The 27,008-nt window shown below is 40.3% G+C and overlaps 2 protein-coding genes across 3 annotated transcripts; one reads left to right on the forward strand and one right to left on the reverse strand.

Moving 5' to 3' along the window:
• Nucleotides 1-3,911: 3,911 nt before the first annotated feature.
• ap2s1 (adaptor related protein complex 2 subunit sigma 1) lies at nucleotides 3,912-8,645 on the forward strand. Its single transcript, XM_037678180.1, has 5 exons — nucleotides 3,912-4,058; nucleotides 4,436-4,585; nucleotides 5,906-6,019; nucleotides 6,988-7,047; nucleotides 8,536-8,645. The coding sequence occupies exons 1-5, from the start codon at nucleotides 4,056-4,058 to the stop codon at nucleotides 8,635-8,637; spliced, it is 429 nt and encodes a 142-aa protein (XP_037534108.1). The 5' UTR covers nucleotides 3,912-4,055; the 3' UTR covers nucleotides 8,638-8,645.
• Nucleotides 8,646-13,194: 4,549 nt separating this feature from the next.
• Nucleotides 13,195-25,300, reverse strand: rab4b (RAB4B, member RAS oncogene family). 2 transcript variants are annotated; one of them, XM_037678181.1, is made up of 8 exons: nucleotides 25,165-25,300; nucleotides 19,126-19,206; nucleotides 16,809-16,923; nucleotides 16,528-16,590; nucleotides 14,247-14,401; nucleotides 14,033-14,128; nucleotides 13,771-13,945; nucleotides 13,195-13,667 (listed from the first exon to the last, which is right to left on the reverse strand). In XM_037678181.1, exons 1-7 carry the CDS (start codon nucleotides 25,178-25,180, stop codon nucleotides 13,830-13,832), a joined length of 642 nt encoding a protein of 213 aa, XP_037534109.1. In that variant the 5' UTR covers nucleotides 25,181-25,300; the 3' UTR covers nucleotides 13,195-13,667; nucleotides 13,771-13,829. The 2 variants fall into 2 exon arrangements, with proteins under 2 accessions (XP_037534109.1, XP_037534110.1); XM_037678182.1 differs by lacking the exon at nucleotides 19,126-19,206.
• Between the last annotated feature and the right edge of the window lie 1,708 nt (nucleotides 25,301-27,008).

Below are 27,008 nucleotides of genomic sequence, written 5' to 3' on the forward strand. Positions count from 1 at the left end.
GTACACAATTTCGTTCAACCACAAGTACCATATGTGGTGCGTATGACAAATAAAGAACCTTGAATCCTTGAATCAACTGACTCTGATGCAGAGGAGCAGCTACTGTACCCTGAGCTCTCCCCAGGTGAAAGAGCTCTTCCCTGTCTGGCCAGATACCCTATGATGGAAGATAACGTTGGCTGCTTGTATCCAGGATCTCATTCTTTGGGTCCTGATCCAAACCTCATGACCATAGGTGAAGGTTGGAATGTAGACAGACCAGGAAAATTGAGAGCTTTGCCTTTTTATTCAACTCTTTTCTCACCACAACTGACTGAAGCAACTGGCTCAATACTGAGGACAAGGCTCCGATGTGTCGATTCATCTCCCGCTCCATCTTAACATCACTGTTCTCTATTTCAAATGCAAATATTAGTCACCGTCTGACACATCTGAAAGTCCCATGGCTACATCACACATTACAGATTCACTAAAGCAGTCACACAGGGGACCATGACCTAAAAGCCTCATCCAGCAGCAGAGAGGGGAAACATTTCTTTCCTGAGAGAATCAATCATCTCAAAGGTTAGCCCTAATTGCATGAATTGTGCTCGGAGTTGTCCACTTGATAAAAGAATTACCATGAAGAGGTTTTTTATGATGATTAGTTCAGCCACTGAACGAGTACAGTAATTGAATTTTCCGAGGAGGGCTGTGAAGCTGTAATTCTATAACAGAGAAACTTCTGCCATGCAAGAACGCAAAAAGACGTTTTACGCCTTGATTGAGTCCCTCTCTTGAAAATCGTAGAATTCCAAGAATTTGCCGTCTGAGTCGGTTCTTTTAACTAAACTGCCATCAGTGCATTGTCGTTTTATAGAATGTGACTCACCATAAATAGATGAGGTGTGTTGTCTGTTGTTTGACTAATTCTCCTTGCTTCTGTGTCCTGCCACGTTAGTCGTCTTGTTTTAAGCAATATTTGCATGACCTCAACCACACAGAGCAAGATTAGCTACGGTCAAAGTTTCTGTTGATTAATCTTTTACATCCCCTTTTTTTTTGTTGCTCAGCATTAAAGCACTTCTATCCATGACGTATGGAGTTATGACACAGTTAAGAGATTTACTTCTTGCAAAACCTTACCGCAGTGTTATGAGTCCACGCACATCAATACAACACATAGCAAAGTGTTCCACAAAGGAAAGACGTGTGCCGTTTCCACACTGGCTGATTCCTCCTTTTGTTTTATTCATTTCCTATTCCACCTCAACTATTTCTGCATTTGCAGCTGAAAAACTTCTGGGTCCCAAGGGCATGCTCATTCCTCTACACGCAATTGTGCAATCCCTGACAATCACAGTCCAAACTACCTCCTCCACCACCCCATGTCAGAGATCAGATCCGAACTGAGCTGCCAGATCTGCACACCAGGAGTTGGCAACATTTTATTTCCAAAGGGAATCACAAGTTATTTGATGCAATCAAAGAACCACATAGTGAGTTGGGGAATACATTTTCTTTATGACAGATTATCTGGAAGACATATCCAGGCGTATTCTTGTTGTAGCATAGTTAGCATGCTTGGTAAAGTCTCACCAGTACACTTTAGGACAAATAAGACAAAGCTTCTGTAAACAGGCTTTTGGGAACATACTGTATGTTTTTAGCTTAAAATATGCAAAATAATGTCATAGGTTTTCTATTTGGAGTCTTTATGTTCAGTCTAATGTAGCTTTGGAAACACAAACAATGACTCACAAGTCAAAAGAAAATAAGAAGTTTTGGCTAAACTTAGTCCAAAAGTTTTACATGTATTTTTCCATGATGTTCAATTTATTGATTTATTTTAGGTTTTATTGATAAAATCCAAGTTTTCATGAACTTATTTTAATTTTTTTCAAAGAAAATTGGGACAAAATGGAGATTGTCCCATGGTCACTTTGGGCCCTTGAGCCGTGTATTGCTCATGTGTGCTGTAAACAAACCCTGAGGCCTCACAAAAGGAGACCATAAACTAACAAAAAATATATGCACTGCATGTCTAATCCTGAATTTTTGATTTAACGATTAATTTAAGATCATTTAAGTATAATTATTTACTTAATATATTTAGAACCTGTGGCAAATTTTACAAGAAAACAAATTAAAACTAAAAATAGGAGTAGTTTAACAAAATATTTAAAAAAAAAATGTTTTAACCTGTACGCCTCTGTAATTTGTTTTTATATTTGTATGCCAAATCTTACAATGCTTAATTTAACAGCGCTTAAATAATTTAATTATTTATAATATTATTATTATTTTTTTACCAGACTTCTTTTTATCATTTTGTCTTTTATTGATTTTTTTTTTTTTTGTTTGTTTGTTTAACATGTACAGAGGTTAAAAAAAAAAAAAAAAAGAATACGTACATATCCAAGATTGTTGTACCATATAATCACATCATAGACCAATTTTATTTACTTCTTTAGGTATTGCTAAAAGCATTCGTAGTCAAGACTAACAAGTTATACGTTTTAAGATTATTAACCAAACTGCCATATTTGCTGTAAAAAAATTACATTTCAATTTTTTTCACAACTAATCTTTCAAAAACCTTTTTAAAAGTTTTAGTGTGCATTGTAACATTTAAAACTTAGTGTGTTTTCACACCTGATAGTCTGGTAGGCTCGATTCGTTTGGGGACCAAAATTCAGAACATTTGTTAGACTGAAACTGTATTGCAATCATTCATACCCAGACTATCGTTCCTCCTGCACATTAGTTTATTCTGCCTATCATTCTTTCAAAAACAAATTACATTTTGTTTTTTGTGATATTTGGGCTTTCAGACAGAGATTCACAAATTCATTATTTTTATTAGAGGTCTGATAGTGGCGGAGTGGTGACACAGAGGTTTGAGAAGGCAAACCTATAATCACCAGTTTGAATCCCAGTACTGACAAGATCAAAATGTGGGTGGAAAAGTTGAAGCCTCCAAACTCATTTGCCCCATTCTGGGCCCCTAGAAGTCAGCTCTTTGCTCCACACAGAAGGCTGTGGTAGCTCGGGGATCTGTGGTTTCATAAGGATGGGAATCCGGCATTAAAACAACTGTCAAGTCTTCGTGCAAGTTAGTTCACTGTGGCTACCCCTGACGAAGGGAGCAGCAAAAACAAGAAAACAGTTTTAGACGTCTGAAACAGAAATGTTCCTGTTGTTTATTATAATGAAGCTGAAATCATTCATGATTTTTATTTCACTTATTTATAATTAAAAGGGCACCCCATAAAGCTCCTAACAGATAACATATTTTTAGATATTTATTTTTATGTACATTGTTTTTAGTCATTTATGTTACTGGTGTGTTTTTGTTTAAACCATTCATAACATAAATTATTGATATATTGCTAATATTTTTACTACTTAAAATATATTTCAGATATTCATAATCATATTAGCTATATCTGATAAAAGATTTAATTTGATATATCATACCTAAAAAATAAAATGCATAACTAGTAATAACTACCTTTTGGATATCATAAGTGTGAGATTTCTAAATATCTTTGAAAAATCTACAAAATTTACAAAGTATGTTCTCACAAGCCAAAAGCCCAAATGTCATAAATGGGAAAACTGACATTATTTATCCTAGGAAGAATAAAATGTAATAATAATAACAACACTCTTGAGAGCTGAAATCTCCCTTTTACCTTTCAAAAATTAAGTTTTACACATCAGCTGAGACAAACTATTATATGATACACCGCTTTGCCAAATTTTTGAAAGCCCGGCCCCGTCTCACGTGATTCAAATCGTCATTTAACGAGTTACGTCAAGGAGGGCCGCTGGTTCTTGTAGTTCAACATCGAATGATTCCAAATCTCATTTGGAGTCTTATCGACTACATGTCCCATGATGCAACATATCAACGTAAGCTTGCTGCTTTTTCGTTAGCTTGGAAAGATAGCGGTAGCGGACGAGTCGTGGGGGAAAAAAAGAAATATTAATGTATTAATGTAGAATTGTTACGTTATTGCTCAGGAACGTACTACTGTTGAGCCCCCAAGGCGCCTTTTTAGGAGAAGAAAATGGTAAAAATGGACATTTTTAAGCTTTTATTATGTTTAAGGCTCACATTATCTGTAGCCTGCTAGCGTTAATTGAGCTCGATAGAGCGTCTTCACAGGTCAAATTAAAGACGTCTCAGTGTTTTCCTTCAGAAATTAAAATTAAAATTTGGTTAACATTAACCAAACCAAGGTTGTCAGTGTTTAACTACAGCTACTTTTCTAATGCTAATGAAGAAAGCTTCCAAAGGCTTTTCTTCCGGCCATTTTTAGTTGGACTACTTGGATATTTTTTTTTCTAATTTGCTCCCATCTTAAATGACTGTCTTTACGGGCTTCTTTGGCTGTGTTGTTATTATTATTATTTTAAATAAAAAAATTTTTTTAAATGTTTTTCATAGATCCGCTTCATCCTGATCCAGAACCGAGCAGGGAAGACTCGTCTGGCCAAGTGGTACATGCAGTTTGATGATGATGAGAAGCAGAAACTGATCGAGGAGGTTCATGCTGTGGTTACTGTCAGGGATGCCAAACACACCAACTTTGTGGAGGTTTGTGTCGAATCTGCTTTAAAAGTCAGGTTGATAACAGAAAATGGTTTTAGGTTTTCACAAGAATCGCACCTGCTGAAACATCAGTCGAGACTTGTGTGATAATTGCTTATGTATGTGTTAATTGAAACTCAAAAGGCAATTCCTTCCATGCAGTTCACGCTTTACGGATCATTGTGTTCAAAGTATACTTGTTGGTCTCTGTGTAGTGAAATTTCTGTAATCTTCAGGTCTAAGCAGGTCCTGCTTGAACAGGTTTTATCTCAGAAAGTTTAACATTTGTGTGCATAGACTGAGCAACAAGCACAAAGGCGATACAGAGTCTCATTTGAATCCTCAACTGGGGTCATGACATGTCACAGCTGCGTCCAGATTTTCCATTTTAGGTCCTAAAGTACATGTAATTACATTTTAAATGTGGAAATTAATTCTGTGTTGTAGTTTTGTCTGAGGATTTCAGATGTTATCGCACAGTAACAAGAACTAAAACATGATTCAGCAGCCCGCTGGAAGAAATTTTGATTTTGAACATTCAGCCTTCCTCACAAAATAAATCCTGTTTTTGCTTTTTAAACTGGTTTGTTTTACAGTAGTTTTTTTTTATGATTTGGATTGACTAAATGTGTCACTTTGAAATCAATTTGACTTGTATTTTTGTGATTCAAGTAGGTCTTAAATTCCAATCTTAGTCTTTTAATAGTTAAGATTAACTGACTGAAACCAGCAGAAACCCAGCTGTATGTGCTCTTTGAATGAAATCCCCTTGTTTGATTGATTTTTTAAAATATTTCTAACTGTACTCAAAAATATTATTCATACAAGTATCGGTACACAATATAAAGTTTCTAAAGCTTTAGTCGTTTGCCGAATTGTTGCAAAAATGGGATGCAAAGTTTGTGTTTACTGATCAAATGACACCCTGTGTTGGTCACCAGTGATGCTCACTTCTAACATTTCAATTGGCTTTTATAATTATCCATACTGCACACATTGAATCTGAAAAAAACTGAATAAGTTTCTACATTTGTGTGAAAAATCTAGTTTTTAGGTCACTAATCTGGCCTGAGCATGAAATGGGGCTCCGCACACGTCCTGTGATTTTTATGTTGCACTACACAGACTAACATTCATGAACTGCCTGACTGGTATACATCCTTAAAAAAAGACCAGAAATATTCTTGTTTACTCATTTTTATTTTAAGTATAAAAGGTTTGTTTCACTCCAAAGCCACGGATCAGCCTTGGTGTTGCTGCTGCTGTTGTCATCAGAAGATAAGAGCTGTGGTTATTAAGAGAATTTATCTGTTTTTGTCCTCACAGTTCAGGAACTTCAAGATTATTTACCGGCGTTACGCTGGTCTGTACTTCTGTATCTGTGTGGACGTGACCGATAACAACCTGGCGTACCTCGAGGCCATCCACAACTTTGTCGAGGTAACGAAACGCACATGGCGTATAGGCGTAGAAGGTGAACTGTGATGGCTTAGCTGTCATGATCTTGGCCGACGGTGTTGTTTTTAAAGTGCTTTATATATAAATCTGTATTGTATGGTCTGAGGGGTTTCAGGTACCAGTACTTTCTTTACATGAGTGAGTTCATTCACTTGGTTGTACTTCTCTTTAGCTTTTATTTTAGACAAACAAGGACGAAAGAATCCAGTCGTTTCTACACTTACTATAGAAATTACAGTAATTCTGCATCCTTTCTACAGTAAACTGAAACAAAGTGGTGGAGAAACACCAGTATTTGACAATTGCTTCTGTTACTATAGTTGCAACAAAACCTCTGAGTAAGGAGACTGTAGAAAACCTGAAAGGTTTAAAATGTAAATATTTTAATGTATTTATAGTTTTTTTTTCCCCACCAGTGTGATATATGAAATCACATTTCACTACTGAGGAGAATAGAATTAGTTTTATTAGCCTTGAACTCCTGCATTATACCTCACTCACTACTAATATTAGACAAATGGAAAATATTTTATTAGTGTATTCAGTGACTCTTTCCATCACTGCTTTGTGAATGTTTTAAGTGTGCAGCTCTAGAACTAAATAATCCCTGTCTGACAGAGCAGTCACTTAAAAGCAATGGTTCCCAACACTGGTCCCTGAAGAACACCTTCCTGCACGTTTTAGTTGTTTCCCTGCTCCAACACACCTGATTCAGTGATTTCATTACTTCATCAAGTTCTGCAGAAGCCTGTTAATCACCCATTCATTCCAATAAGGCGTGCCAAAGCAGGGAAGCAACTAAAACATGCAGGATGGTATTCCTCAAGGACCAGTGTTGGGAACCACTGACTTCAAGCCATTAATGTCCTACAAATGAATTTCCTTCACATCACTGTGTAAATAAAGGAATTAAAGTTTGATTTTCTTGTTCTGTCTGTTCCTCTTGGAAGGTGCTGAACGAGTATTTTCACAACGTGTGTGAACTGGACCTTGTGTTCAACTTCTACAAGGTAAGGATTAAATAATTTAGATTTTCTAGTGATTTTGCAAAAACCTTTGACATAAGGATGGATACACGAGAGGGTAAATGGCAGGGTGCTGTTTTTTATTAGACGTTCTAATGAACCCCTGCTGGTGTTTTTAAATGTTTCTCATGATTTATTACCCAGAGAACAACTCGTCTTCGTCGTCTTGTTAAAAAAAAAAAAAAAAAACACCTGACGTCAGCTGACAACAAAGACTTGTTTAACCCTCAGAGGTCCTGTTTGTGACAATAAGTGGGAAATATCGACCACCTTAACTGCTTAAAAATACCTTTTTATTTTCCACCTTAAACTTGTAAATTTGTGTTATCTCATCCTGAAATAAAAATGTAAAGTTTTCATTACTTTCTTAGTTTTAGCTCCTTAAAGGCCTTTAGTTAAAATAAAAATAAATAAACTTCACCTTTTATTATACCAGTAATTTATTTTTATTGATAATATATATTATGGCTTTTTTTTTTTTTTTTTTTGGAAAAGGCATTTTCCCCTATTTAAATGCCTCAAAATAATTTTTTGCCATTATTTATTTATTTATTCAAGTCTGGAGTTTTGGGAATACCATCCATCCCTCCGGACCCTCCAGAACTTACACGAGTCAGACACGGAGGATTTTTCATTTTATTCTAAACATTTTTTAAAATTTTATATTTCTAAAACTCTACTCGTTTACAGCGTCCGTGTGTTTACTTCTTTACTTTTACTACCGGTCCATCCACCAACTGAGTCCTGTTTTCAGTCAAGCCTTCAGGAGTCAGCAGAGCGGCCGATTCTTCAGCCTGCGTGCGTGTGGCTCTGCTGGTTTGTTTCAAATGCTTATTCGTCGTGTACAAAGCAACTGTGTTGCTGCTCATTAAATCTGAACGAAAATGATTTTTGTCGGACAAGATGAGAGACCTGGTTCTAGAGCACCTCTCCTGGTACGTTGCAGACCCCTGTTGGTGATTTTTACAGCAACTGGATCATCACTTAGTGGGCGAATATAAAGATAGAAGTAAAACTAACATTACTGAAAGGAATTCATTGTTTCATGATATAACTATGGGAATAAAATTGATTTCAATATGTTCGATTTTCCCACTAAGGACCACTAGAGGGCAGTAAAGATACTGGAGTTAGGGAGAATTTGAAGCAATTCTGACCAAGTAAAACATTTAAAGGATTTTTAGTCTTTCAGGAGGGATTGGGTTTATTGACACCAAAAGCATACAAAAAAAAAAATAATAATAATAAAACTTGAACAAAAATCAATGTGTGGCTATTTTTTTTACTGATGGGATCTTCTGAGGGTTAACTCCACTGATGCCACCTCATTGTCATATGGTGAAGCCGCATGCTTTTTGCCACTCGTTTTGATGACGAGAACGAGGGAGTTGGGCACCATTCACATGACTTTTCATCGCGTAACCAAACTCTTGAATGTGCGCAAGTGTCATTTGTGCTCTTCTGCGTCTGCAGGTGTACACGGTGGTGGACGAGATGTTCCTGGCAGGAGAGATCAGGGAGACCAGTCAGACCAAGGTTCTCAAGCAGCTCCTCATGCTCCAGTCACTAGAATAATAAAAAATTAAAAAAAAGTTTTTCCTGCGCACTTATCTACCGCCCTGACCCCCACCTCGACCTTCACCTCGTCTCTATCTCTGAAAATGAACCACAACATTCCCCTGCCTCCACCTCCTATCTTCGGTGGGGGCGTTGTTTAGAATATAAATGCACAATATTGTTTACATATGGATGTTTGAGTTCAGCTGAGTCTATTTGTCGCAATATTCTGTCCAAGTCAGAGTAGATTTTTAACTCATTAACATTTCAAATAATCCCGTCGATGTTATAACTCTGTTCTTCGTCTAACCCGAGGTTGGAGACGTTTGTGTTGATCTGCTTGGTCTCTCCTCTATATCTCATTAACCTGAACGCGTATTTAATGCCACTTCTGTAACTAACAAGCCCCATAAAGATAAACCACGGCTAACGACCCGCGTGCATGGAGAACCTGCAGTTGTCGACCCCCTTAAATCCACACAGAGGACGATCTTAGCGGTACAGTATCCGGAGCGAACTACAAAGCTCTTCAGAGCGATTGACCCGGCCCAGATGCTGCTTATTGAATGGAGGGCTCTCAGAACGAGCACCAATTCAGCAGCGTGTCGGGCATCCTGGGTGTCAACAGGGTGGGTCATGTTACATTCGATGGGTTTGAAATGCATCCAGAGGTGCCTGTAGGCTCTTAAACGCGTACTAACACACAGAGGCTGTATGTTCTCCATAAAGCAGTACTGTGACGTTTGATGCGTCTTCTGTCAAATATTGTGGAACTTGATGGCGATAAGAGAAAAGGTGGTTTAGGAGCTGTACATTCCTTTGATGTCGCATAAAATACATTTTTAATTCCCTGGTGGAGTCTGAGAGTTGCTGGTTATTCATGACCGTTTGCTGAAATTAAATCTGTTTAATCATATCCAGTCACACACCTGATTTCATACGATGCTGAGGGTTTCTTTTTTTTTTTTACAATAAGTGGTGAAATATGTGCAGCTTCCTCTGTCAGCCTGTTGGTTGATGGAAGGTGTGTTACCGTCTCTAATTCAAAACCTATGCGTCTCATTTTGTGTAAATAAATTGATCAAGTGGTCCAGCTTCGTCTCAGTCTTCTTTTATAAGAAAATGTTTGAATATGAGTTTCTGTCCAGGGATTTGGCACCATCTAGTGCTAAAACGATGATAGCCGGTGTAGAATTGATGAATCTTGTCAGCATGTCCACCTCGGCTGCACTGAGCTCCAGACATGACTCACAGGGCGTCAACTCGTCCTCTGATACTGGAGAGGCACGATTAAAACAGAAGAGGGTACATTTTAGTTTCCATCAGGTCCAGTGACAAATGAGCTGCAGATGTTTGTCACTTAATAGCATTCGCTCATATTTAGGAATTAAGTTTTAATGAACAAATTAAGTAGCAGAGCTCAATATTGAATACTGACTGAGCCTGACTTTGTGTGTGTAAAGGTCACTTGGCTGTGGTGGCCATCATGATTTGGACTGACTCCCAACAGTTAATGGGTTTATAAGCACATCCAGTCATGAGAGTTTCACTAAATGACAGAGTTGACACCAATGATTAATGCCAAGTGGTTTGCTGATGTCCCCCGTCACTGAGGGATTTGAATAGTGAGTGTTTCTAGTTTGAAAGTTTTTCTGGACTGGAATCGAACAGGAAATGCAAGTGTACCTTAATGTTTTTGGTGCGAGATATTCAAGGTGGTAGGAGCTACACTGTAGAACAGAGGTATGGTAGTTTTGTCCCAGGCAGAGCACTGACCAACCCTGATGAATGGAAGGAGAAATTTTAACCATCACATGCAAGGGCAGAGCCAGTGGGGTGGCCAATGGTGGCCTTGCCCCCCATAAACTAATCTACAGCCACCCCAGTCATTTGAAGACACTATACTTTTAAGCAATATACAAATTAGAAAGAATGGTTTCCTCAAATGATCGGGGGTGCTGGTTTATGTAGTCCCTCGATTATTGCAGGGGTTATGTTCCACACACCCTCGCGATAAGTGAAAAACAGCAATGTAAAAACGCTATATTTATTTTAGTATTCTTATATTAAGGCTTTATAAACCCTTCACACACTTGCAGATTCTAAACTCTTAAACCTACATCATTTTAACAACATACGTACATGTACTGTACAATACTGCAACATTTTACTCGCCAGCTCTGTAGAACAACAGCTCGTTCTGATTGGGCTTGGTTCTGGTTCTGCAGACCCACCCTGCAGCGACAAAGCCCACCGCCCCGTCCAGGTTGATGTACACGTGGATAATTGAGCTTCAGGATTATTTGTGACTTTCCTGCCAGTTCTGTGAGCTGAATAGATAAAGCAGCAGCTGGAAGCACTGTTGGCTTCTGGGTAGTGTAGTTTGTTTTCAACTGGCCTTAAAGTGCAGGCTTATTTAAAACTACTACCAGTAAATGGCGGCACCTGTCCAAAGTATTTTTGTTTTTGAGAACTTTTTATTTCATACCGTCCCAATCACGTAATATTAAAATTGACAATTGTTGAAAAACCGCGAGTGAAAATCAAACTGAAGTAGCGAGGGACTATATGTACATGGTGGTGGCCATCTTGGATTTTAACGTGGCAAGGACATTTTCTTACGCCTGCATGTAGCCACACATCAAAATGGAAGTCAGCACCTCCCTTATTTCAGGTCATTTCACTCACAACATGCACGCACGGACAGAATTTTCCAATTCCCACTTTTTGTTCTGCAACAGAGGACAAGAAACGTGCACCGAATAGTGCTTGATGTGGATTATGATCATCTACTACCATTCCAAGTTTCAACTTTAGATATCTGTAAAACTGTCTGACTTGTAGCCATGTTGGTGTTTTCAATGATCCACTGGATTCAACAGCCATATTGAAATGACTAAAGGTTGACCAGCTGTAGACATAAGACCAATAATTTGAGTTTTATTACAATCTGTTCAATGGTTTCTGACATTTTGCTAACAGATGCAGAATGACTGTTACAAACACACCAAACTTTAGCTCAATAACTGTAAAATGTATAAATATAAATAGTCATTAGGGGAAACAAATGTACAACAAGCAGTTTACTTAGAATTGTATTAATACAACAATCAATGATTAATACTCGCAATAGATAATCTTATTTACAGGATCAGGTACTTGAGTTGTACAGCAGTACTTGGGTTGATTATATCACATATTTTACAGAACAAATGAGTTGGATCATTAAACGATTTAACTCCAGACTGGAACATGTGATGACATATTACTAAGGCTACTCTGAGGTGTGCAACACAGAGAAGCTGCGACTCTGGTTTCATTGTTTCAAACCGTTTCAAAGACTTTAATTAGCTGTGACGAGTCACCGAACGCTCACAAAGTCAACATCACGTCGATACTCTGGCCTCGTGGCGGCAGAAACTATGATCACATCTACATTAAAATTTTTATTACAGTATACTCCTCAATTAAAATAAAATGTACATTTCTATAGTTACAGCATATAACAAGTTTTCAAAGTAAAAGTGCACTTTCAGAGGAGGCACGCCACAGAACGCAGAAGGAAACGTGTTTTTGTCTGACTCATCTGACGGGAGCGTTTTCTCTTGGCGTGGTGACTCACTTGAACGCAGCCGAGGGTTTGACCGAGACTTGTGGACATAAACAAGTTTGTTTTCCTCTCCTCTCTGGTCAGTGTGAGTTGTAGTCGTCAGTTCAGGCAGAGGCGGCGACCCACGACCCAACGGAGAGTGAGAAAGTTGAACGATGACGATGCGGAGCCTCATTTTTCTTCATCGACACCAAAAACGATGGCATTGAAAGTCATATTTCTTTTTTGGAGAGAGGAAACATCCCAGCTTCCTTAGTTTTCAAACACTTGAGGCAAACCCAGCTGCAGTTTGCTCCTATAAACTCTGAACCTTTCTAAATTTCACAAGAGCAATGATTTCAACCCTGTGAGACTGATAAGACATCGGGACATTTTTTCTTTGTTGTGCTTCTGCAGTGACCCACAGACTCCTCCCTGTGGTTCACACCGAACTGTTCCCTTCAACAGTTCAGTCACAATCTGGAAGTAATTCTATAGATGGGACAAAAAGCTGCTAATCTACATTATAAAAGTGCATTTGTAATGAAAAATAAAACCATTCTCGGTGTAAGACTCAGCGATGACACGACTTGACAAATTTCCATCTGAATCCACTGATTAGCTTCAATTATCAGAGTAGCTCAGCAACAACCATAGAAATAGATGTTAGTTCTATGGATGTTAAGTCTGGTTCTATAGAATCATCGTAAAGTCAAATTAGAGCAAGGTAAAAAAAAAAAATCCAGATTACATGTTTATTTTTTTCATTTACCCTTTATTTATCCAGCTAGTCTCATTGAGCCACGAGAACTCATTTTCAAGAGAGACCTGTTTGGGGAGCAGATGGTGGGGGTTGAGGGCCTTGCTCAGGGGCCCAGGGTGGGGCGAATGAGGGTGGATGCAGGTGTGAGTGTTTCACCTTTTCCACCCACATTTTGATGTTGAGGGTACCGGGAGGTGAACCTGCGACTTTCCGATCACAAGCCCATCTTCTAACCTCTGCTCCACCACTCCCCCATATACCGTTATACCGTTTGTTACAAACCAACTGCAGGATTGAACTGAACAAAAACTACCGGTAGTACCAAGTCGCTCCAGGAGAGGCTGAATAACAAAAACACTGACAACGTTTAACAATGTGCAAATGACAAAAGCATTTTGGACTTACTAAAAACAAAGTGAGACAAAACCAAACTACAAACAACCCAGGGCTTGTCCTCGTCTGATGATGATGATGATGATGTCTCTTCATGATCCGGTTGTGTTCCTGCTGAGGAGTTTCCCTGTCCGGATCAGAAGCACAACAGAGCCGCTCAGATGGAGACGAGTATTCATAGTCGTGGTCGGCGGTTTGAGTCCACCTCTGCTCATCCAGGTGATCTAAGGTACGAGGTGCACTCACACACACACTCTGACACACACACACTCTCACACACACTGAAGAACACCTGGAGCTGAGCTGCATATAAAAAAAAAAAACAGATAAATGATTTCCGTCACAGCCTTATAAAGTCCAGCTTCAGGTCCTGGTTCCAGTCTTGAAGTGTTGTCCTGTCACTGACCTGTAGGGGGCGTCCCGTCAGCGTGGGCCCGTGGGTTCAGGTGAGGATGGCACCTGACCCTAGCAGTTACACTGCTGCTTGTTCTGTGTCGTTGTGCCTCTGGGCTGCCGCAGCTGCCTCAGCGACGCGTCTCCGTACTGAATCCCTGAGCCCATTCTCTCCGGGTCCAGCTCTCCTTAAGTGTGGACCAGAATCAGAACCGTCAATGATGAATGAAAACCCAGAGTTAAAATGGATAAACGGTGTAAAACGTTAAAAGTACCTGACTCTATCTTGTTGAGGATGATGCGAGCGCATTTCAAGAACCCCTCTTCGACGTTCTCGCCCGTCAGAGCGCTCGTCTCTAGAAACATTAGATCTGCGTGGGGACCAGGATGCAGAAGTCACCAGGAGGGGACGAGGATTGAACAGGTATATTTATAGAAAATGAGATGCATACGTGAGGTGCGAGGTAACAGGGACTGAGCGTCAATTACCGTTCTCCTGAGCGAAGCGTGAGGCCTCCAGGAAGGTCACCTCTCTGTCTGCGTCCAGGTCTTTCTTGTTGCCGCACAGAATAATAACGATGTTGGGGCTGGCTAGTGTCCGTGCGTCTGTCAGCCAGTTTGTCAGGGCGTTGTACGTCTCTCGACTGTTAAAGGAAGACAGCTGTTTAATTGTGGCCTGGGGAACGAACAGATTTGTATTTTTCCAGAATAAACAGCTTCAGGAGTTAATCTGGCAACTCTAAATCTCACTTGGTGATAAAATACTGACCAGGTCAAGGCCCTAAAACACCAGCTGACCTGTTGGCGCTCAGAGCACGCGTTGAGAATGACCCTCAGTTATTACCAGACCAACTGTTAGCTCAGTATTTGTAAAATGACCTCAGTTGTAGCCATGTTTGTGCTGGCTAAAGTCAATTGTGTCACAAATCCTAAATGGGACTGAATTCAAAAGTTACTTGAAAGTTTCATCAAAATCCACCCAGTGGTTCATATTTTGTTAAACAGGTGGTGACCAACAATTGATGCTAAAGGTTTAAGCAAAGGTATTGCTCAATGTGTAGAGCTTGAAGTGTGCGTTGGGGATGACGCTCAAATATTTTCCCCTCAGGGCTGTGTGTTGAGCCCCCTCCTGTTCACTCTGCTCACGTATGACTGCGCACCGACCCATCCAGGCTGTCATTCTGTGAAGTTTGCAGATGATGCAGCGGTGGCTGGATGCATCACAAACAACGATGAGTCCAGCTACAGACAGGAGGTGGAACACCTGGAGAGCTGGTGCAAGAAGAAGAACCTTCACATCAATGTGAAGAAAACGAAGGAGATGATTGTGGATTTCAGAAAGAGCAAACACCCTACCTGCCCCCCACCCACACACACACACAGAACATAGGAGAATCTGTGGTGGAAGTGGTCTCCAGTTACAAGGTCTTGGGTGTGCACATGAATGACAACCTCAGCTGGAGCAACACCACCACCAGCCTGATCAAGAAAGCTCATCAGAGACTCTACTTCTTCAGGCGACTGAGGCGAGCTGGACTGGGAAGCTCAGTCCTCACCTCCTTCTACAGGTGTGCAGTGGAGAGCATCCTGTGCTCCAGCATCAACATGTGGCATGGAGGCTGCACAGCTGCAGAAAGAAAAGCTTTGCAGAGAGTGGTGAAGGCTGCACAGAAGTCTGTTGGAGTCAACCTCCCCACCATCACAGACATCTACACCTCCAGATGCAGAAAGAAGGCCACCTGCATCATGAATGACCCCACTCACCCAGCACACACACTTTTTGCCCCGCTCCCCTCAGGAAGGAGGTTAAGGAGCATTAAATGTAGAACCACTAGACTGAGGAACAGCTTCTACCCTGAGGCTGTTAGACTCATGAATCTCTAACCAGAATAATCACTGTAATGCCACTTTAATAGGTGACTTATCTGTGCTGCTGATGATCCATGCTGCTGATCTCAAGCTGCTGTATTCATTCATACCCACCTACTCACTACGGACTCATGTTCGGGCTGCTGTTTGATATACTGTATTATTTTACATTATTAGTGTTTAGTGTATATCTTAGATCCTTATATACTGTTTCTTTTTATACTTTTTATTTTTGCTATATTTGGGTGTAACTGGGACCCTGTGTACACAATTTTGTTCCACCTCATGTGATGTGAATGACAATAAAGATACTTGAACTTGAATTACCACAACTATTTTTTCTACAATATCTGTAAAATTAGCTGAGGTATAGTGTCTTGGCTGTGGCGGCCATCTTGAGTTGGGGTTCAGGCTTCCTTAAAATCATTTCAGTGGTTCAAGAGATATTTTGCTAACAGATAGAGGTAATGTTTCACAGCAGCTTTTAGTAAATAATCACGAACTTTCAGCTAAATATCTGTGGGGTGAGGCAACTGGTTCCCATGGTAACATGAGGTCAGTGAGGTGAGGAGGAGGGTGTAGCCACACAGCGATATTTCACAGCTGTTTTCACTAACAGACAAAGAATGACGCAACTCCTCGTCCACGCAGCCTTGAAACGAGGCGGCTTGGCTGCAGTCGGGTTCGTGCGCTCCGTTTCCTTTAGCTGCTCGCTTATACCTCCCATCTGCTCAAACTCACCACGAACATAACGACTATCACCTTGATCCCCACCATGTCGGTCTGGGCTCTCGGTCATTAAATTACACTTTTAACAGACGCTTGACAACACCTACAGGTTGATCGTCTCAGAGTGTAAACAGGCAGGATGGCCGTAAAAGTTAAATAATTGACTTCGTACCTCGTAATGTCATAGACGAGAAGTGCACCGGCCGCTCCTCTGTAGTAGCTCCGTGTTACAGAACTAGGAAAAGAATAATTGATTTAAATGTTTTTCACTAAACAAGCTGAGGAAAGTGACAGGAAGGTGACAAAAACTAAACTAACCAGGTACTTCATTGGACCAGGAGAATTTCTCAGAGCTATCCAGATGTCACCAATTTATTTTATTTAGTAAAATATATATACTTACAAAGTGAAAAAAAAAAAAAAACCCTGGCAGGAAATGTCAAGAGCGATTACCGGAATCGTTCCTGCCCTGCAGTGTCCCAGATCTGCAGTTTGACCGTCTTCCCACCGACGTTGACCACCCTGGAGCCGAACTCCACTCCAATGGTGTGGTTGGAGTCCTGCTTAACTGCACACAAAGGAAAAAACTAAACGTTACAGGAACGTTAACTCCAGCAAAGCCTTTGCAATAAAACAATTCTGCTTTAGTTCATGTGGTGTGCGCTGCCATGACACTCCCACTACCTGATTTAAACTGTGCGTTTGTTCAAAAGACACACAAAGAGCATATAACAGCTCCAGTGAGATTAATGGTCTGTACTGGGACCAAACCAGTCCTCGTTAAAGTGCCTGTGACATCAAATTTTTGTAATGAATCTAAATACATTTTTGGAACGATAACATAAGTAAATAAAAGTCACGCTGCTGAGATGAACAGTTGAGATGTTAGCAAGAACAGTAACAGGAAGTGATGTCAAAGGGGCCTGCATGATATTTCCTTGCATTATTTTGAGTCAGAGTTCAAATAAAATTGTTTCAAGCGTTTCAAAAACCAGGGAGTTCCCCTTTAATGTCACTTCCTGTTTCATTTGGGCTGCCAGTGGTGGGACAAAATTAGTAAAATCCCATCTATTATGTCATGTTTCTTAAATATTAAGATGTTTTCTTCCACTTTTTTGTATCTGTAGGATATGTGTCAACGGCACTTCAACACCAGCATGCCTGTGACAAAGTTTCATAACATTATAACTAGGGATGTACGATATTATCGCCATGGTATCGGCCGATATTAGCGTTAAAGTTCAATACCGGACATTCCATCAAATAACTCACCGATATAAAAGACACTGTTTTTGAATGACAACCCAGTGACAAGGACGCCTGCAGCGCTAGTACAACATGATGACGTCACGTGCGCCTACCTGATCTGATCACAGAGGGGAGGAAGAAGTCAAAATGTCGGCAGTGTGGAAGGTTTTTTTTTTTTTGTTGAGGATTGGATTCCAAAGATTTATGGACTACGTTGAGTCTCGCTACATCGTCCCCAGCCAGAGATATTTTTCTGACGTAGCCTTACCAGAGTTACAAGCCGTCATTTCCGACGTCATTGAGAAGCTAATACCTGATAGCACTTGGGTGAGTTTTAGCACAGACATTTGGACGTCGTGTTAGCCCCATTAACATGATTAGTCTTACGACACAATAGATAGACAAAAACTTTGAACTTAAAAAGTCTGTCCTTCATGCACAGGAGTGCAGAGGATCCCACACTGCAGCTAGGAACCTGGAACAAGTCTCCACAGGTGAGACAGCATCGCAGGTAACTAATGCTAATAAATAACATTTAACACTTTTCATTTAATATAAGTTAAAGTGCTATGCATATCATATGGCTGTTACTGAATATATGTCACCAGCTCTTACACAATTTTTGTAGCAAATAAGCCTAAATAAGAGAGAGGGCTATGTTCTGACAAAGGAACGTATATAAAATATCTGTATCAGTTATCGGCCAAATAAGTTTTAAAATATTGGCATATCAGATATCGGCCGAAAATCCAATATCGTGCATCCATAATTATAATTTACAAAAACAGTGAACTTTTAGACTGAAGGGTATTTATGAGTCGTCCTCAAAGCTTACAGTCGCCCTTGCACCTAAACATCTTGATTGTTGGACAGTTCGATTACTGAGCTGTAAAACTCTCACCGAGAGCTAAACAACAACAGCTTTATTAGACATCCTTCCACAGCTTCGGCTAGACACCGACTGCATGAAATTTGTGAAGCTCAGTTCTGTGGGTGAGAAATTAGACATTTGTCATATTCAGGAGCCGTTACTGAAGCGGCACTCCACAATAAGTGTGCCTGCATGTAATTAAGATAACATGAGACGGAGATGTTAATGGTAAATATAGCAATGAGAACATTCGAGGTTAACCAGCGTTGCTTCTCCGCACTCTTGACTCTGGTTCATGATCACGTCACCCAGCTTCTAACTCCTTAAACCAGCTGTGGGCATGGAGAACTGCACCACTGGGACCCGTTTAACTTCATTTTGTTTGAACAAGTCCTTCAAGAAAAGTAAGAGCTGAGCCCAAGAACAGAGGTGTTGTACATAATATTGAACCAACGCAATAATTCCCTGCTCTGACTGGTAGAAACTGGTGTGCACTTCATTGTTATTATGATTTCACTCAGTGATTAACTTCCCTCCCGGGGAACTCGTGTGTCCTTGCAGCAGACTGAGATAAATGGCTTCCAGCGTGTGGCACGAACAGCCGTGCACACGTCTGTGAATGAACACGCTCAAGGCGATGTCAGGACTTACACTTGTTCTCGATGAACTGGTGGAGGAGGCAGGACTTTCCCGCCCCGGCGCTGCCGATCACCAGGAACTTGAAGAGGAAGTCTGAAAGCAGGAGAGAGGAGAGAAACTCGGTGCTCCATCCTCGGATAAACTCCTAATCCTATTAAAGCCACTACTTTCACCCAGCTTAGATTAGCTTACTAATCGGTTAATGCACAAATTGTAACCAGTTGCCAACAACAACCTGAAAACAGGTCGACAAGTCTAATCATTTTGATGTTTCGGTACGTGTCTATGCTAAGATTTTTCATGTAAAGTTTGCAGATTTAAAGACAAGTTCAGTTTCATCCTAACGTTACAGTTTAGGACGTTTTGTAAAACTTGCGTGCGTTTGAATGTTGACTTTAGTTATTGTGGCGCTCCTCTACTCTGCTCAATCCCAGATATTTATTCTTAATTCTGTTTCTCACTCAGATTTTGTGTTCAGCAGCAGGTTCACTCATATACTTCCAACTAGACGTCATCTCGTTTTAATTGTCCGACTCCGCCACATTTGTTCACCTACACAGACTACAGCCAGCCTAAAGTAGGTCAGTCGTGCGATTCAAGCTTCTACGCTGTTTGGACGGATTCATCTGAGTGAGTGCTTACCCTTATTTTAGAATTACATATCAATATGTGACAAACCTCGGGAGCAAACTCTCCCTAACGGCACCATTTCATGTAGCTCAAGGATGGATGTTTATCACTAACTAATGTTAAATGTGTGTGAGTTGTTTTGTCTCCTCAGAGAGGAGCCTGCAGGCGCACCTGATAAACTCCAAGGCCTTTCTGAGTCTAAGCTGGAAAGCCGACTTTGTCTCGACTTCACCTCTGTCTGATAACTGTGTATTAAAGCATTTCCTGCCTCACTGTCGGGCTCAGATTGTCACTGACCAGGCTCAAAGCATGTACTTTTTGCACATCTGTAACAGCTTTGTTGAGACGGTCTATGCTTGCGAGTAAACTGGGTTGATAATCTTCTCCTGTTGTCGTGTGTGAACTCCTTTATTTAAGTAGATGAAGAAAGGATGTTAATTGTATCTAACAGAAACTTTTCTTATACTTTGTTTTGTCCTTTTCAACAAAGTATTGTACCTTTAAGGTAAAAGAACTGATCAAAAGCAGGTGGTTGAACATGGGTTTTTGTTGTAAAAGAGAACCACCCAGCTGACTCATGATCTGGGATGACGTGTAAAGAGCTCCACACAGCCTCAGTGTGTGCCGGTCAATGAATTACAAGAGACAATCTCTTGGTCAGGCTTATTCTGGAAAAACAGAATAGGTAGTTTTTTTTGTTGTTGTTGATTGTCCAAGGCAGTGCAGAATGAGGAATGCTGGGGAGTGGAGGAAACAATTTTATCCACCGTTAGGTGAATGGTGGAGCCAGAGGGTGGCCTGATTAATCTATGGCCACTCCAAGGACCATCCCAATTGTTTGAGGAAACTATTGTTTTAATCAAAATCATAACTAGAAAGCGTAGTTTTCTCAAACGATAGGGGTAGCCAGATTAGCAGAGATAGTGGCCATCTTGCATTTTAACGTGGCAACCCATTTCCAACGGTGAACTTTCTCATGCCCGGATGCAGCCACACCCCAAAATGGAAGTCGGTAACTCTCATATTTTTCTAATGATCATGCTCACAACATTCACAAACAGACGGGAGGTATTTCTAATCCACCCTTTCCGCTCCACGATGGGGAGTTAAAAAAAAAAAAAAAAAGGTATAAAAAAATGAAAATCTTGGCATGTTTCTGACGGTGCAAGCAAATTATGAATGTAATTACATCCTCTTCCCCGAGAGCTGGCTGCAGAAGGAAATTGAAGACAGATAGTTGTGCTTTAAGCTCCAGCCCAGGCTTAGCAGATAAGAAGTGCTGAATGTGAAAATGATTGGGAATGCCTGTTGATATTACGGACTGGGGGTACATCCTGTCAGTATTCAGCTCCTATCTGGCATTTAAACTTATTACGCCGCCACCGGCTGAGTTTATTATGCATCCTTCTCCGAGTTGAGCCGGGCGTTTCCTTCAGCAACACGAGCTCACAGGTCAAATTCACGAGAGCTTATTGGCAGAAGTGAATCAAATCAAAGTTTTCTTCTGCGGCTGCACATCTCAGAACAGACAGGCTGATGTCTCCGTTTTTTAAAGCTTGCCTCAAAGAATCCTTTCCAGACGTTTTCCCTGAGAGCTCTGCAAACAACCACTGGCTGTCGATACATGTACGTGACGCAGCTCTGCACTTTCTGAGGCTGCTGTAATCTCTGCACGCAGCAACGTTGAGGATCTCCCAGAGGAACGAAATAACACCGTTCTCTACAATCACTGAACACAGTCAGGACCAGATCTACCCATGGAGGCCCGTCTGATCTCTTTAAACCTAATGACATGAAAACAAAGAAATCAGTGCCGTTATGTGTTTCTCTTCATGACTTTGCAACTATTTAAATATAGATAGTGCAGGTGCTCATTGCATATTGTAAACTATAATAAAGATTATCCTGGACTGCATCAAATGGTTTCTATTTTATTTTTATTTGACTTTTATTTGACCAAGCTATATGTTTGAGAACAGGTTCTCATTTAAAAGAGGACTTTTACTCCAGTTTTCCCACATATGCAATTCTGAAATGCGGGTCCGCACTGAATGTAAACAAAGCACTCCAGTGAATCTGTCAAAAACCAGATGAACGCTTGAGTTACACGACTGACCTACATTAAGCTGGTTGTAGCATGAAGGTAAACAAGTATGTGACTCATGTTGAAAAAATGAGTCACAATGAGGACTTTGTCCATTATTGAATTATTATTTTCAAATTCTTGGTCTCAAAAACTTCAACATGATTTGTAGTTTGTTGAAATTTGACAATCTGTCACCTGGAAACAAACGAGTTTTCAAACCAGCACACTCGTAAACAAAACTCAATTATTCAGGAGCGATGTCATCTGGAATTTCAGCTGTAAATTCAAGGGGGGAATCCTCTAGTGTCTCAGCATTATACAAAGGGATTTCCAGTCGTTATGGCAGCCAGCAGAGAAAAACGGTCAGTTACAAAGGAAATTAAAACTAAATTACTTGTTATAAATAATTAATTTAAAAGCAGATCAGGAAGATTATACATTACTTCATTTACTGGGATTGATTGTGACTTTATGGACTAATTTTTACGAAAATCTTAATTACGGCAAAAATATGTCGCATTGGCGGTCGAACAAGCATCGAGTCGGGGAGAAGATGCTCGGGCAGAAATATAGGAGTGAATCTGCAGAAAGGAAAAAGAACTAACAAGAAAAACAACCATTAAAAATAATACTGTGGTTCAAGCAGGGCGGTGGAGCGCTGTTTATAAACATGCACAGCGTTAGCAAAACTTCTGCTGGACTGATAAGTTTAGCCTTTTATTCAAACATGTATTTTTATCAAGATACTTTGCTCAACAAATCCGAGTACAAATATGCACAAATAGATTAAAACTGCAGGACTTTGCGACCCCAAACAGCTCCTCCATTGATGCCCCGTCTGTTGACCCGTTTTCAGTCGGTAAACAAACTGAGGCGGTGCATGGCATCCAGTCGCAAGTTTTGCTTCCAACTTTTTAATTTAAGGACACAATAATCATCAACATGAGAGAAATAATGTTTCTTACTTTATGAAGTCGTTTTAAACCTGTCTTTATGTCACTGCAACAAGTACCTTTAATGAAATAAACTAGTATTTGATAACATGTTACCTGCAGGAAACAATGCAGAATGACAGAAAATAGGCTGATGTAGTTGTTGATAAAGGCTTTGGTTTGAATGAGCTTTCAAAAACGATAATAAAATAGATATATATACTATAATGTGGCCAAATTATGTAGTTTTACACAATAAAAAAGACGTGTCAAAAAGACAAATATCAAATAAATATGTACCATCTGCAATCATTTAATGTGTACTTATTATCCACATGATGCTTTAGCTGATCCCACCATGGACCCTCTAGAGGAGACGATGTAGGAGACCGAGACAAAAATCAATACAAGGCTCTTACAGCCACCATTAGCGCTGGCACTATTCCATATATACAGCCCACACGGATAAAGTTTCATATAAAAAAAAAATAGGAGAGAGAATCTAAGAAGAAACAGATGGTGAGAGTCTGAGCGGTGTGGCAGAATCAAAACGTTGGCTCGGTGGCATCGCCACTATTGTGTTGCTGCACGTTCTGTCCCGTCAAAAACGGCAACAAATCACATCAGCGCTCACAAACAGGTCTCATCATAACTCGGAGGGAGAAACGGCAAAAAAGTGGGAAGATTCTTGAATCAAACATCTCAAAGAAATCAAATAACGGCGCGATTCAAACCCTCGCTGGTGGGCAGAGACAATATGCACCATTTGTTCTATACATGATCACTCGCTTCTTCACAAAATTAAACCAAAATGGACCAATCGTGCATTGTGGTTGGATGTGCAAATAGGTGGAAAAAGGGGAGCAGTTTTAGGAGCTTCCCGAGCACAAACCACCCAGATAGACAAAATAAGAGGCTCTCGGGCAGTCTACAGAAAGGGCTGGACTCTGAAAAATGAGGACCATGTCTGTGGCTCGGAAAGCACTCGGAACGCAAGATGTGTTTTTAATCTATTATCACCTATAGGAACCTAATGACTTGTACAACTTCAGCAACTCTCTGGTAAACGACCCGGAGACTCAATCGGATCCTCCCAAATATCCATGTTTGTTAAGAGTGCTGGGCTGGCCTTCCATCCACAAGACTACTGCAAGTTGGCCGAAATTATAAAGCGGCTTCATCACATCCTGCTCCCTTGCCTTAAACCTAAATTTAACATAATCTGATAAATCCAAGTCGTCCAATACTGGGTCAGTTCTGTTTATTAGCAGCTTGTCCATTGTTGACTGCAACAACCAGCGTACTGCACATGCTAGAAAATTAAAGCTGCTGTTTTCAAACAAAACTGTCCCTACAAAACATCTGCATCCATTGTACAGATAAATAAGATTTTCAAAACATGGTTTTGATTTTGGAAACCCAATACGTCTCCATCAAATTGCTCTAACATCAAGAAAACTATGCTACAATACTTTTTACAACCCGTAAAGTAACAATTTTGTAATCTAAAAAACTTTCCATAAAGATCTAAGATTGTTTCTTCTTGAACTTCTTTCGGCGAGTCATCCTCCATCTCACTGTCCTCCGTCCATTTCCATGTCGTCTCGAACTGCTTCCACATATCGCCTCTTCTCTTTTTCCTGTCAACTGCATGTCTAACATCCATCTACCAGCATACTTTTGTTTTCTTGACAGAAATATCTAAAACAAAACTTCTCACATGTGTGACACTGCTCTTAATCGGTCAACCCTGCAACCACAACACCATTGGCTCAAGAGGATAAAAGTTAATATTTCTTTGTCACTGTTATAAAAGTGGGAGTTAAACTGGTTATTTCAGCTGTTTATTTAGTGACCTTGATTTAACCTGGGTGGGAAAATATGTAAAAATGTCGCAGCTGAGGCCCCACAGGTGAACTGGAGCAATAAAAAACCACAAGAATTCAACTTCCTCCTGGGCCTGGTGCTTTAAAACATTAAAATGTACTTCGGACTGAGTGCTTGCTGGGTTACTTCAGGTTGCAAAGGGCGTGAAATTCAACAAGCTCTGGCAACCCAAGCCCCACCTCTATGCATCGACCTGTCGTTTTTGCATCTCTTCTAAAGTTTTGGCCAACTTCCCCCCTGAAATGTCTCACCATCTGTTTGTAACACACGCCGGGTTGAAGGGGGGGTTTAACCCGCTGGTGTCCAGACAAACTGAGCCCCTTAATAATATTCACAGTGCTTTCAAAGTGAGGATATATCGGAGGTAAAAAAGTCAGCTAAATGATAAATATCCCCGGTAAAAAGCCACAGACCTGTTAGGTGGATTAAGCTAACTAGCATCGCTACTACTGTCAGTCTCAGCACGCAGGGCGGTAAATACTGTCACTGTGAAGGTTAACCCCCCCACAAACATACCGTATGTCTCAGACATGTCGGCCAGCGCGGCGTGAAGAACCCTTTCACGGTTCTTTTGGGGGGGACGGGGACTGCGTGCTCGCCGGGTTCACACCTCTCCAGGGTGTTTATCTACGAAGCTAGAGATTTCCTTGATCCGACCACTACGAAACACGGCAGTTGCGTGCCTACGTCATCAGCGTGCTACGTCGTGCTGTGTTCAATGTTAGTGTAATTTTGACAGACGTAGTGCGATCGATACAAATACTGTACGTTGAAAATATACAAAAAAAAAAGTTTTACTTAATATCAAACTATGAGGTTATATTTAATTTTACCTATAACTTGATCTGAAATCCATATTATTATTTCATACCTTGACAGAATGTAAAAAAGACTCATTTTAAAAGGTCGGTATTGTCCTTTCCGATACTCGCTTAACCCGGCAACGAGAAACCTTAAAGGCAGCATTAAATGACGGTCTCTAGTCTCTTGGAAAAATTATTTTCATTAAAGAAAATTAAAATATCCCTAAACTGTGGACATTATTATTATTATTATTGTTATTATTATTATTATTATTATTTGTCAACAGTTACTTGCAAAGTAGAAGAGGAAACATCACCAAGCACAAAAGTGGCCTCGGTTCGAAGTATCGGTGTGCTTTTTATGAGTACAAGTACTTCAGGCTGGTATCTGGCCCAATACTAATAATAAAACATTTATTTATACAGGACAGGTTAATCCCATTGAGCCTCGGGGACTCATTTACAAGAGAGACCTGATTTATTTAACAAAAAGTGATGACAACAGTGGATAACAACAACAACAACAATAGACAATCATAAAAGAGGCATACAAATTTAATTAATTAATTGTACAAATTAAAATATAAAATATATCACTAATTAAAATTCACTTTGAAAGACTCAAAATGAAAACAACCAACAATCCAATGCAGAGAAAATAAATGTATAGGGACGAAAATCAACACTAAAAGTTGGAACACATCAGCTTTTTTATTTATTTTTTAACTTTGTCAGTGAGAGCAACACTGAGCCACAAGGTGGCAGACAAAGGCAACACATCTTGATGAATGCGTTTTCAAGAAATAAACTACTTTGAATGACTAGTTTACATTCTTTTATCTTTTAAAGTGCACATTTATGCAAAAATTTGGACAAGAATAATAAAAAAATAAAAACCTTGATACTTTTTTTTTGTTTTGAACTAATTCCATTTCCTTGGTTCAAAAATACATCAATGAACATGTCAAAATCTGTTTGTGTCATGGATGACGGGGTGTTGGGGCCGGAAGGGGATTCAAGCGCTGACTAACATCGTAATAAATGTCTTTTTTCTTCTTCCTGTGTTCATTCAAGTGCACACACACACACATACGCACTAAAACTCACAAAAAGCCCAGGGCGTGGGGCGGGAGAGCGCTTGGGGCCCACAGGTGATAAATCACAGAGGCTGCCGTCCCTCAGAGTTCCTCCCCGCCTTTTGTTCTTCTCTGAGATCCACTCATCCTCCCTGGCCTTGTTAAAAGCTCTTTTCACAAAGATTAAAGACAGAAGGAAACACGTGGCTCAGCTTCGTGTGGGGGCACGGATGTTTTCCTAAGGCGGGCTGCGAGAAAGGCCTTCCCGCAAAGGTGTGCGGGCTGAAAGAGAACAGTGGGGGGGCTCCTGTTCAAAGGTGCTCTCCTTTGTGAGGATTGATGCTCATTCAGTCTCTGTCTCTTTTGTCCTCCTGTCCACTGCAGGAGTCACCAGCAGAGCAGATCTGTGTTTGAGCTGTGCTGCAAACAAAGCATACGAGGGGAGGCTGACAGTTCAGGTTAACAGAAGAACCTGACAGGG

The sequence above is a fragment of the Nematolebias whitei genome, chromosome 6, assembly GCF_014905685.2.
Source record: "Nematolebias whitei isolate Nwh7 chromosome 6, NemWhi1, whole genome shotgun sequence".
Classification (NCBI taxonomy): domain Eukaryota; kingdom Metazoa; phylum Chordata; class Actinopteri; order Cyprinodontiformes; family Rivulidae; genus Nematolebias; species Nematolebias whitei.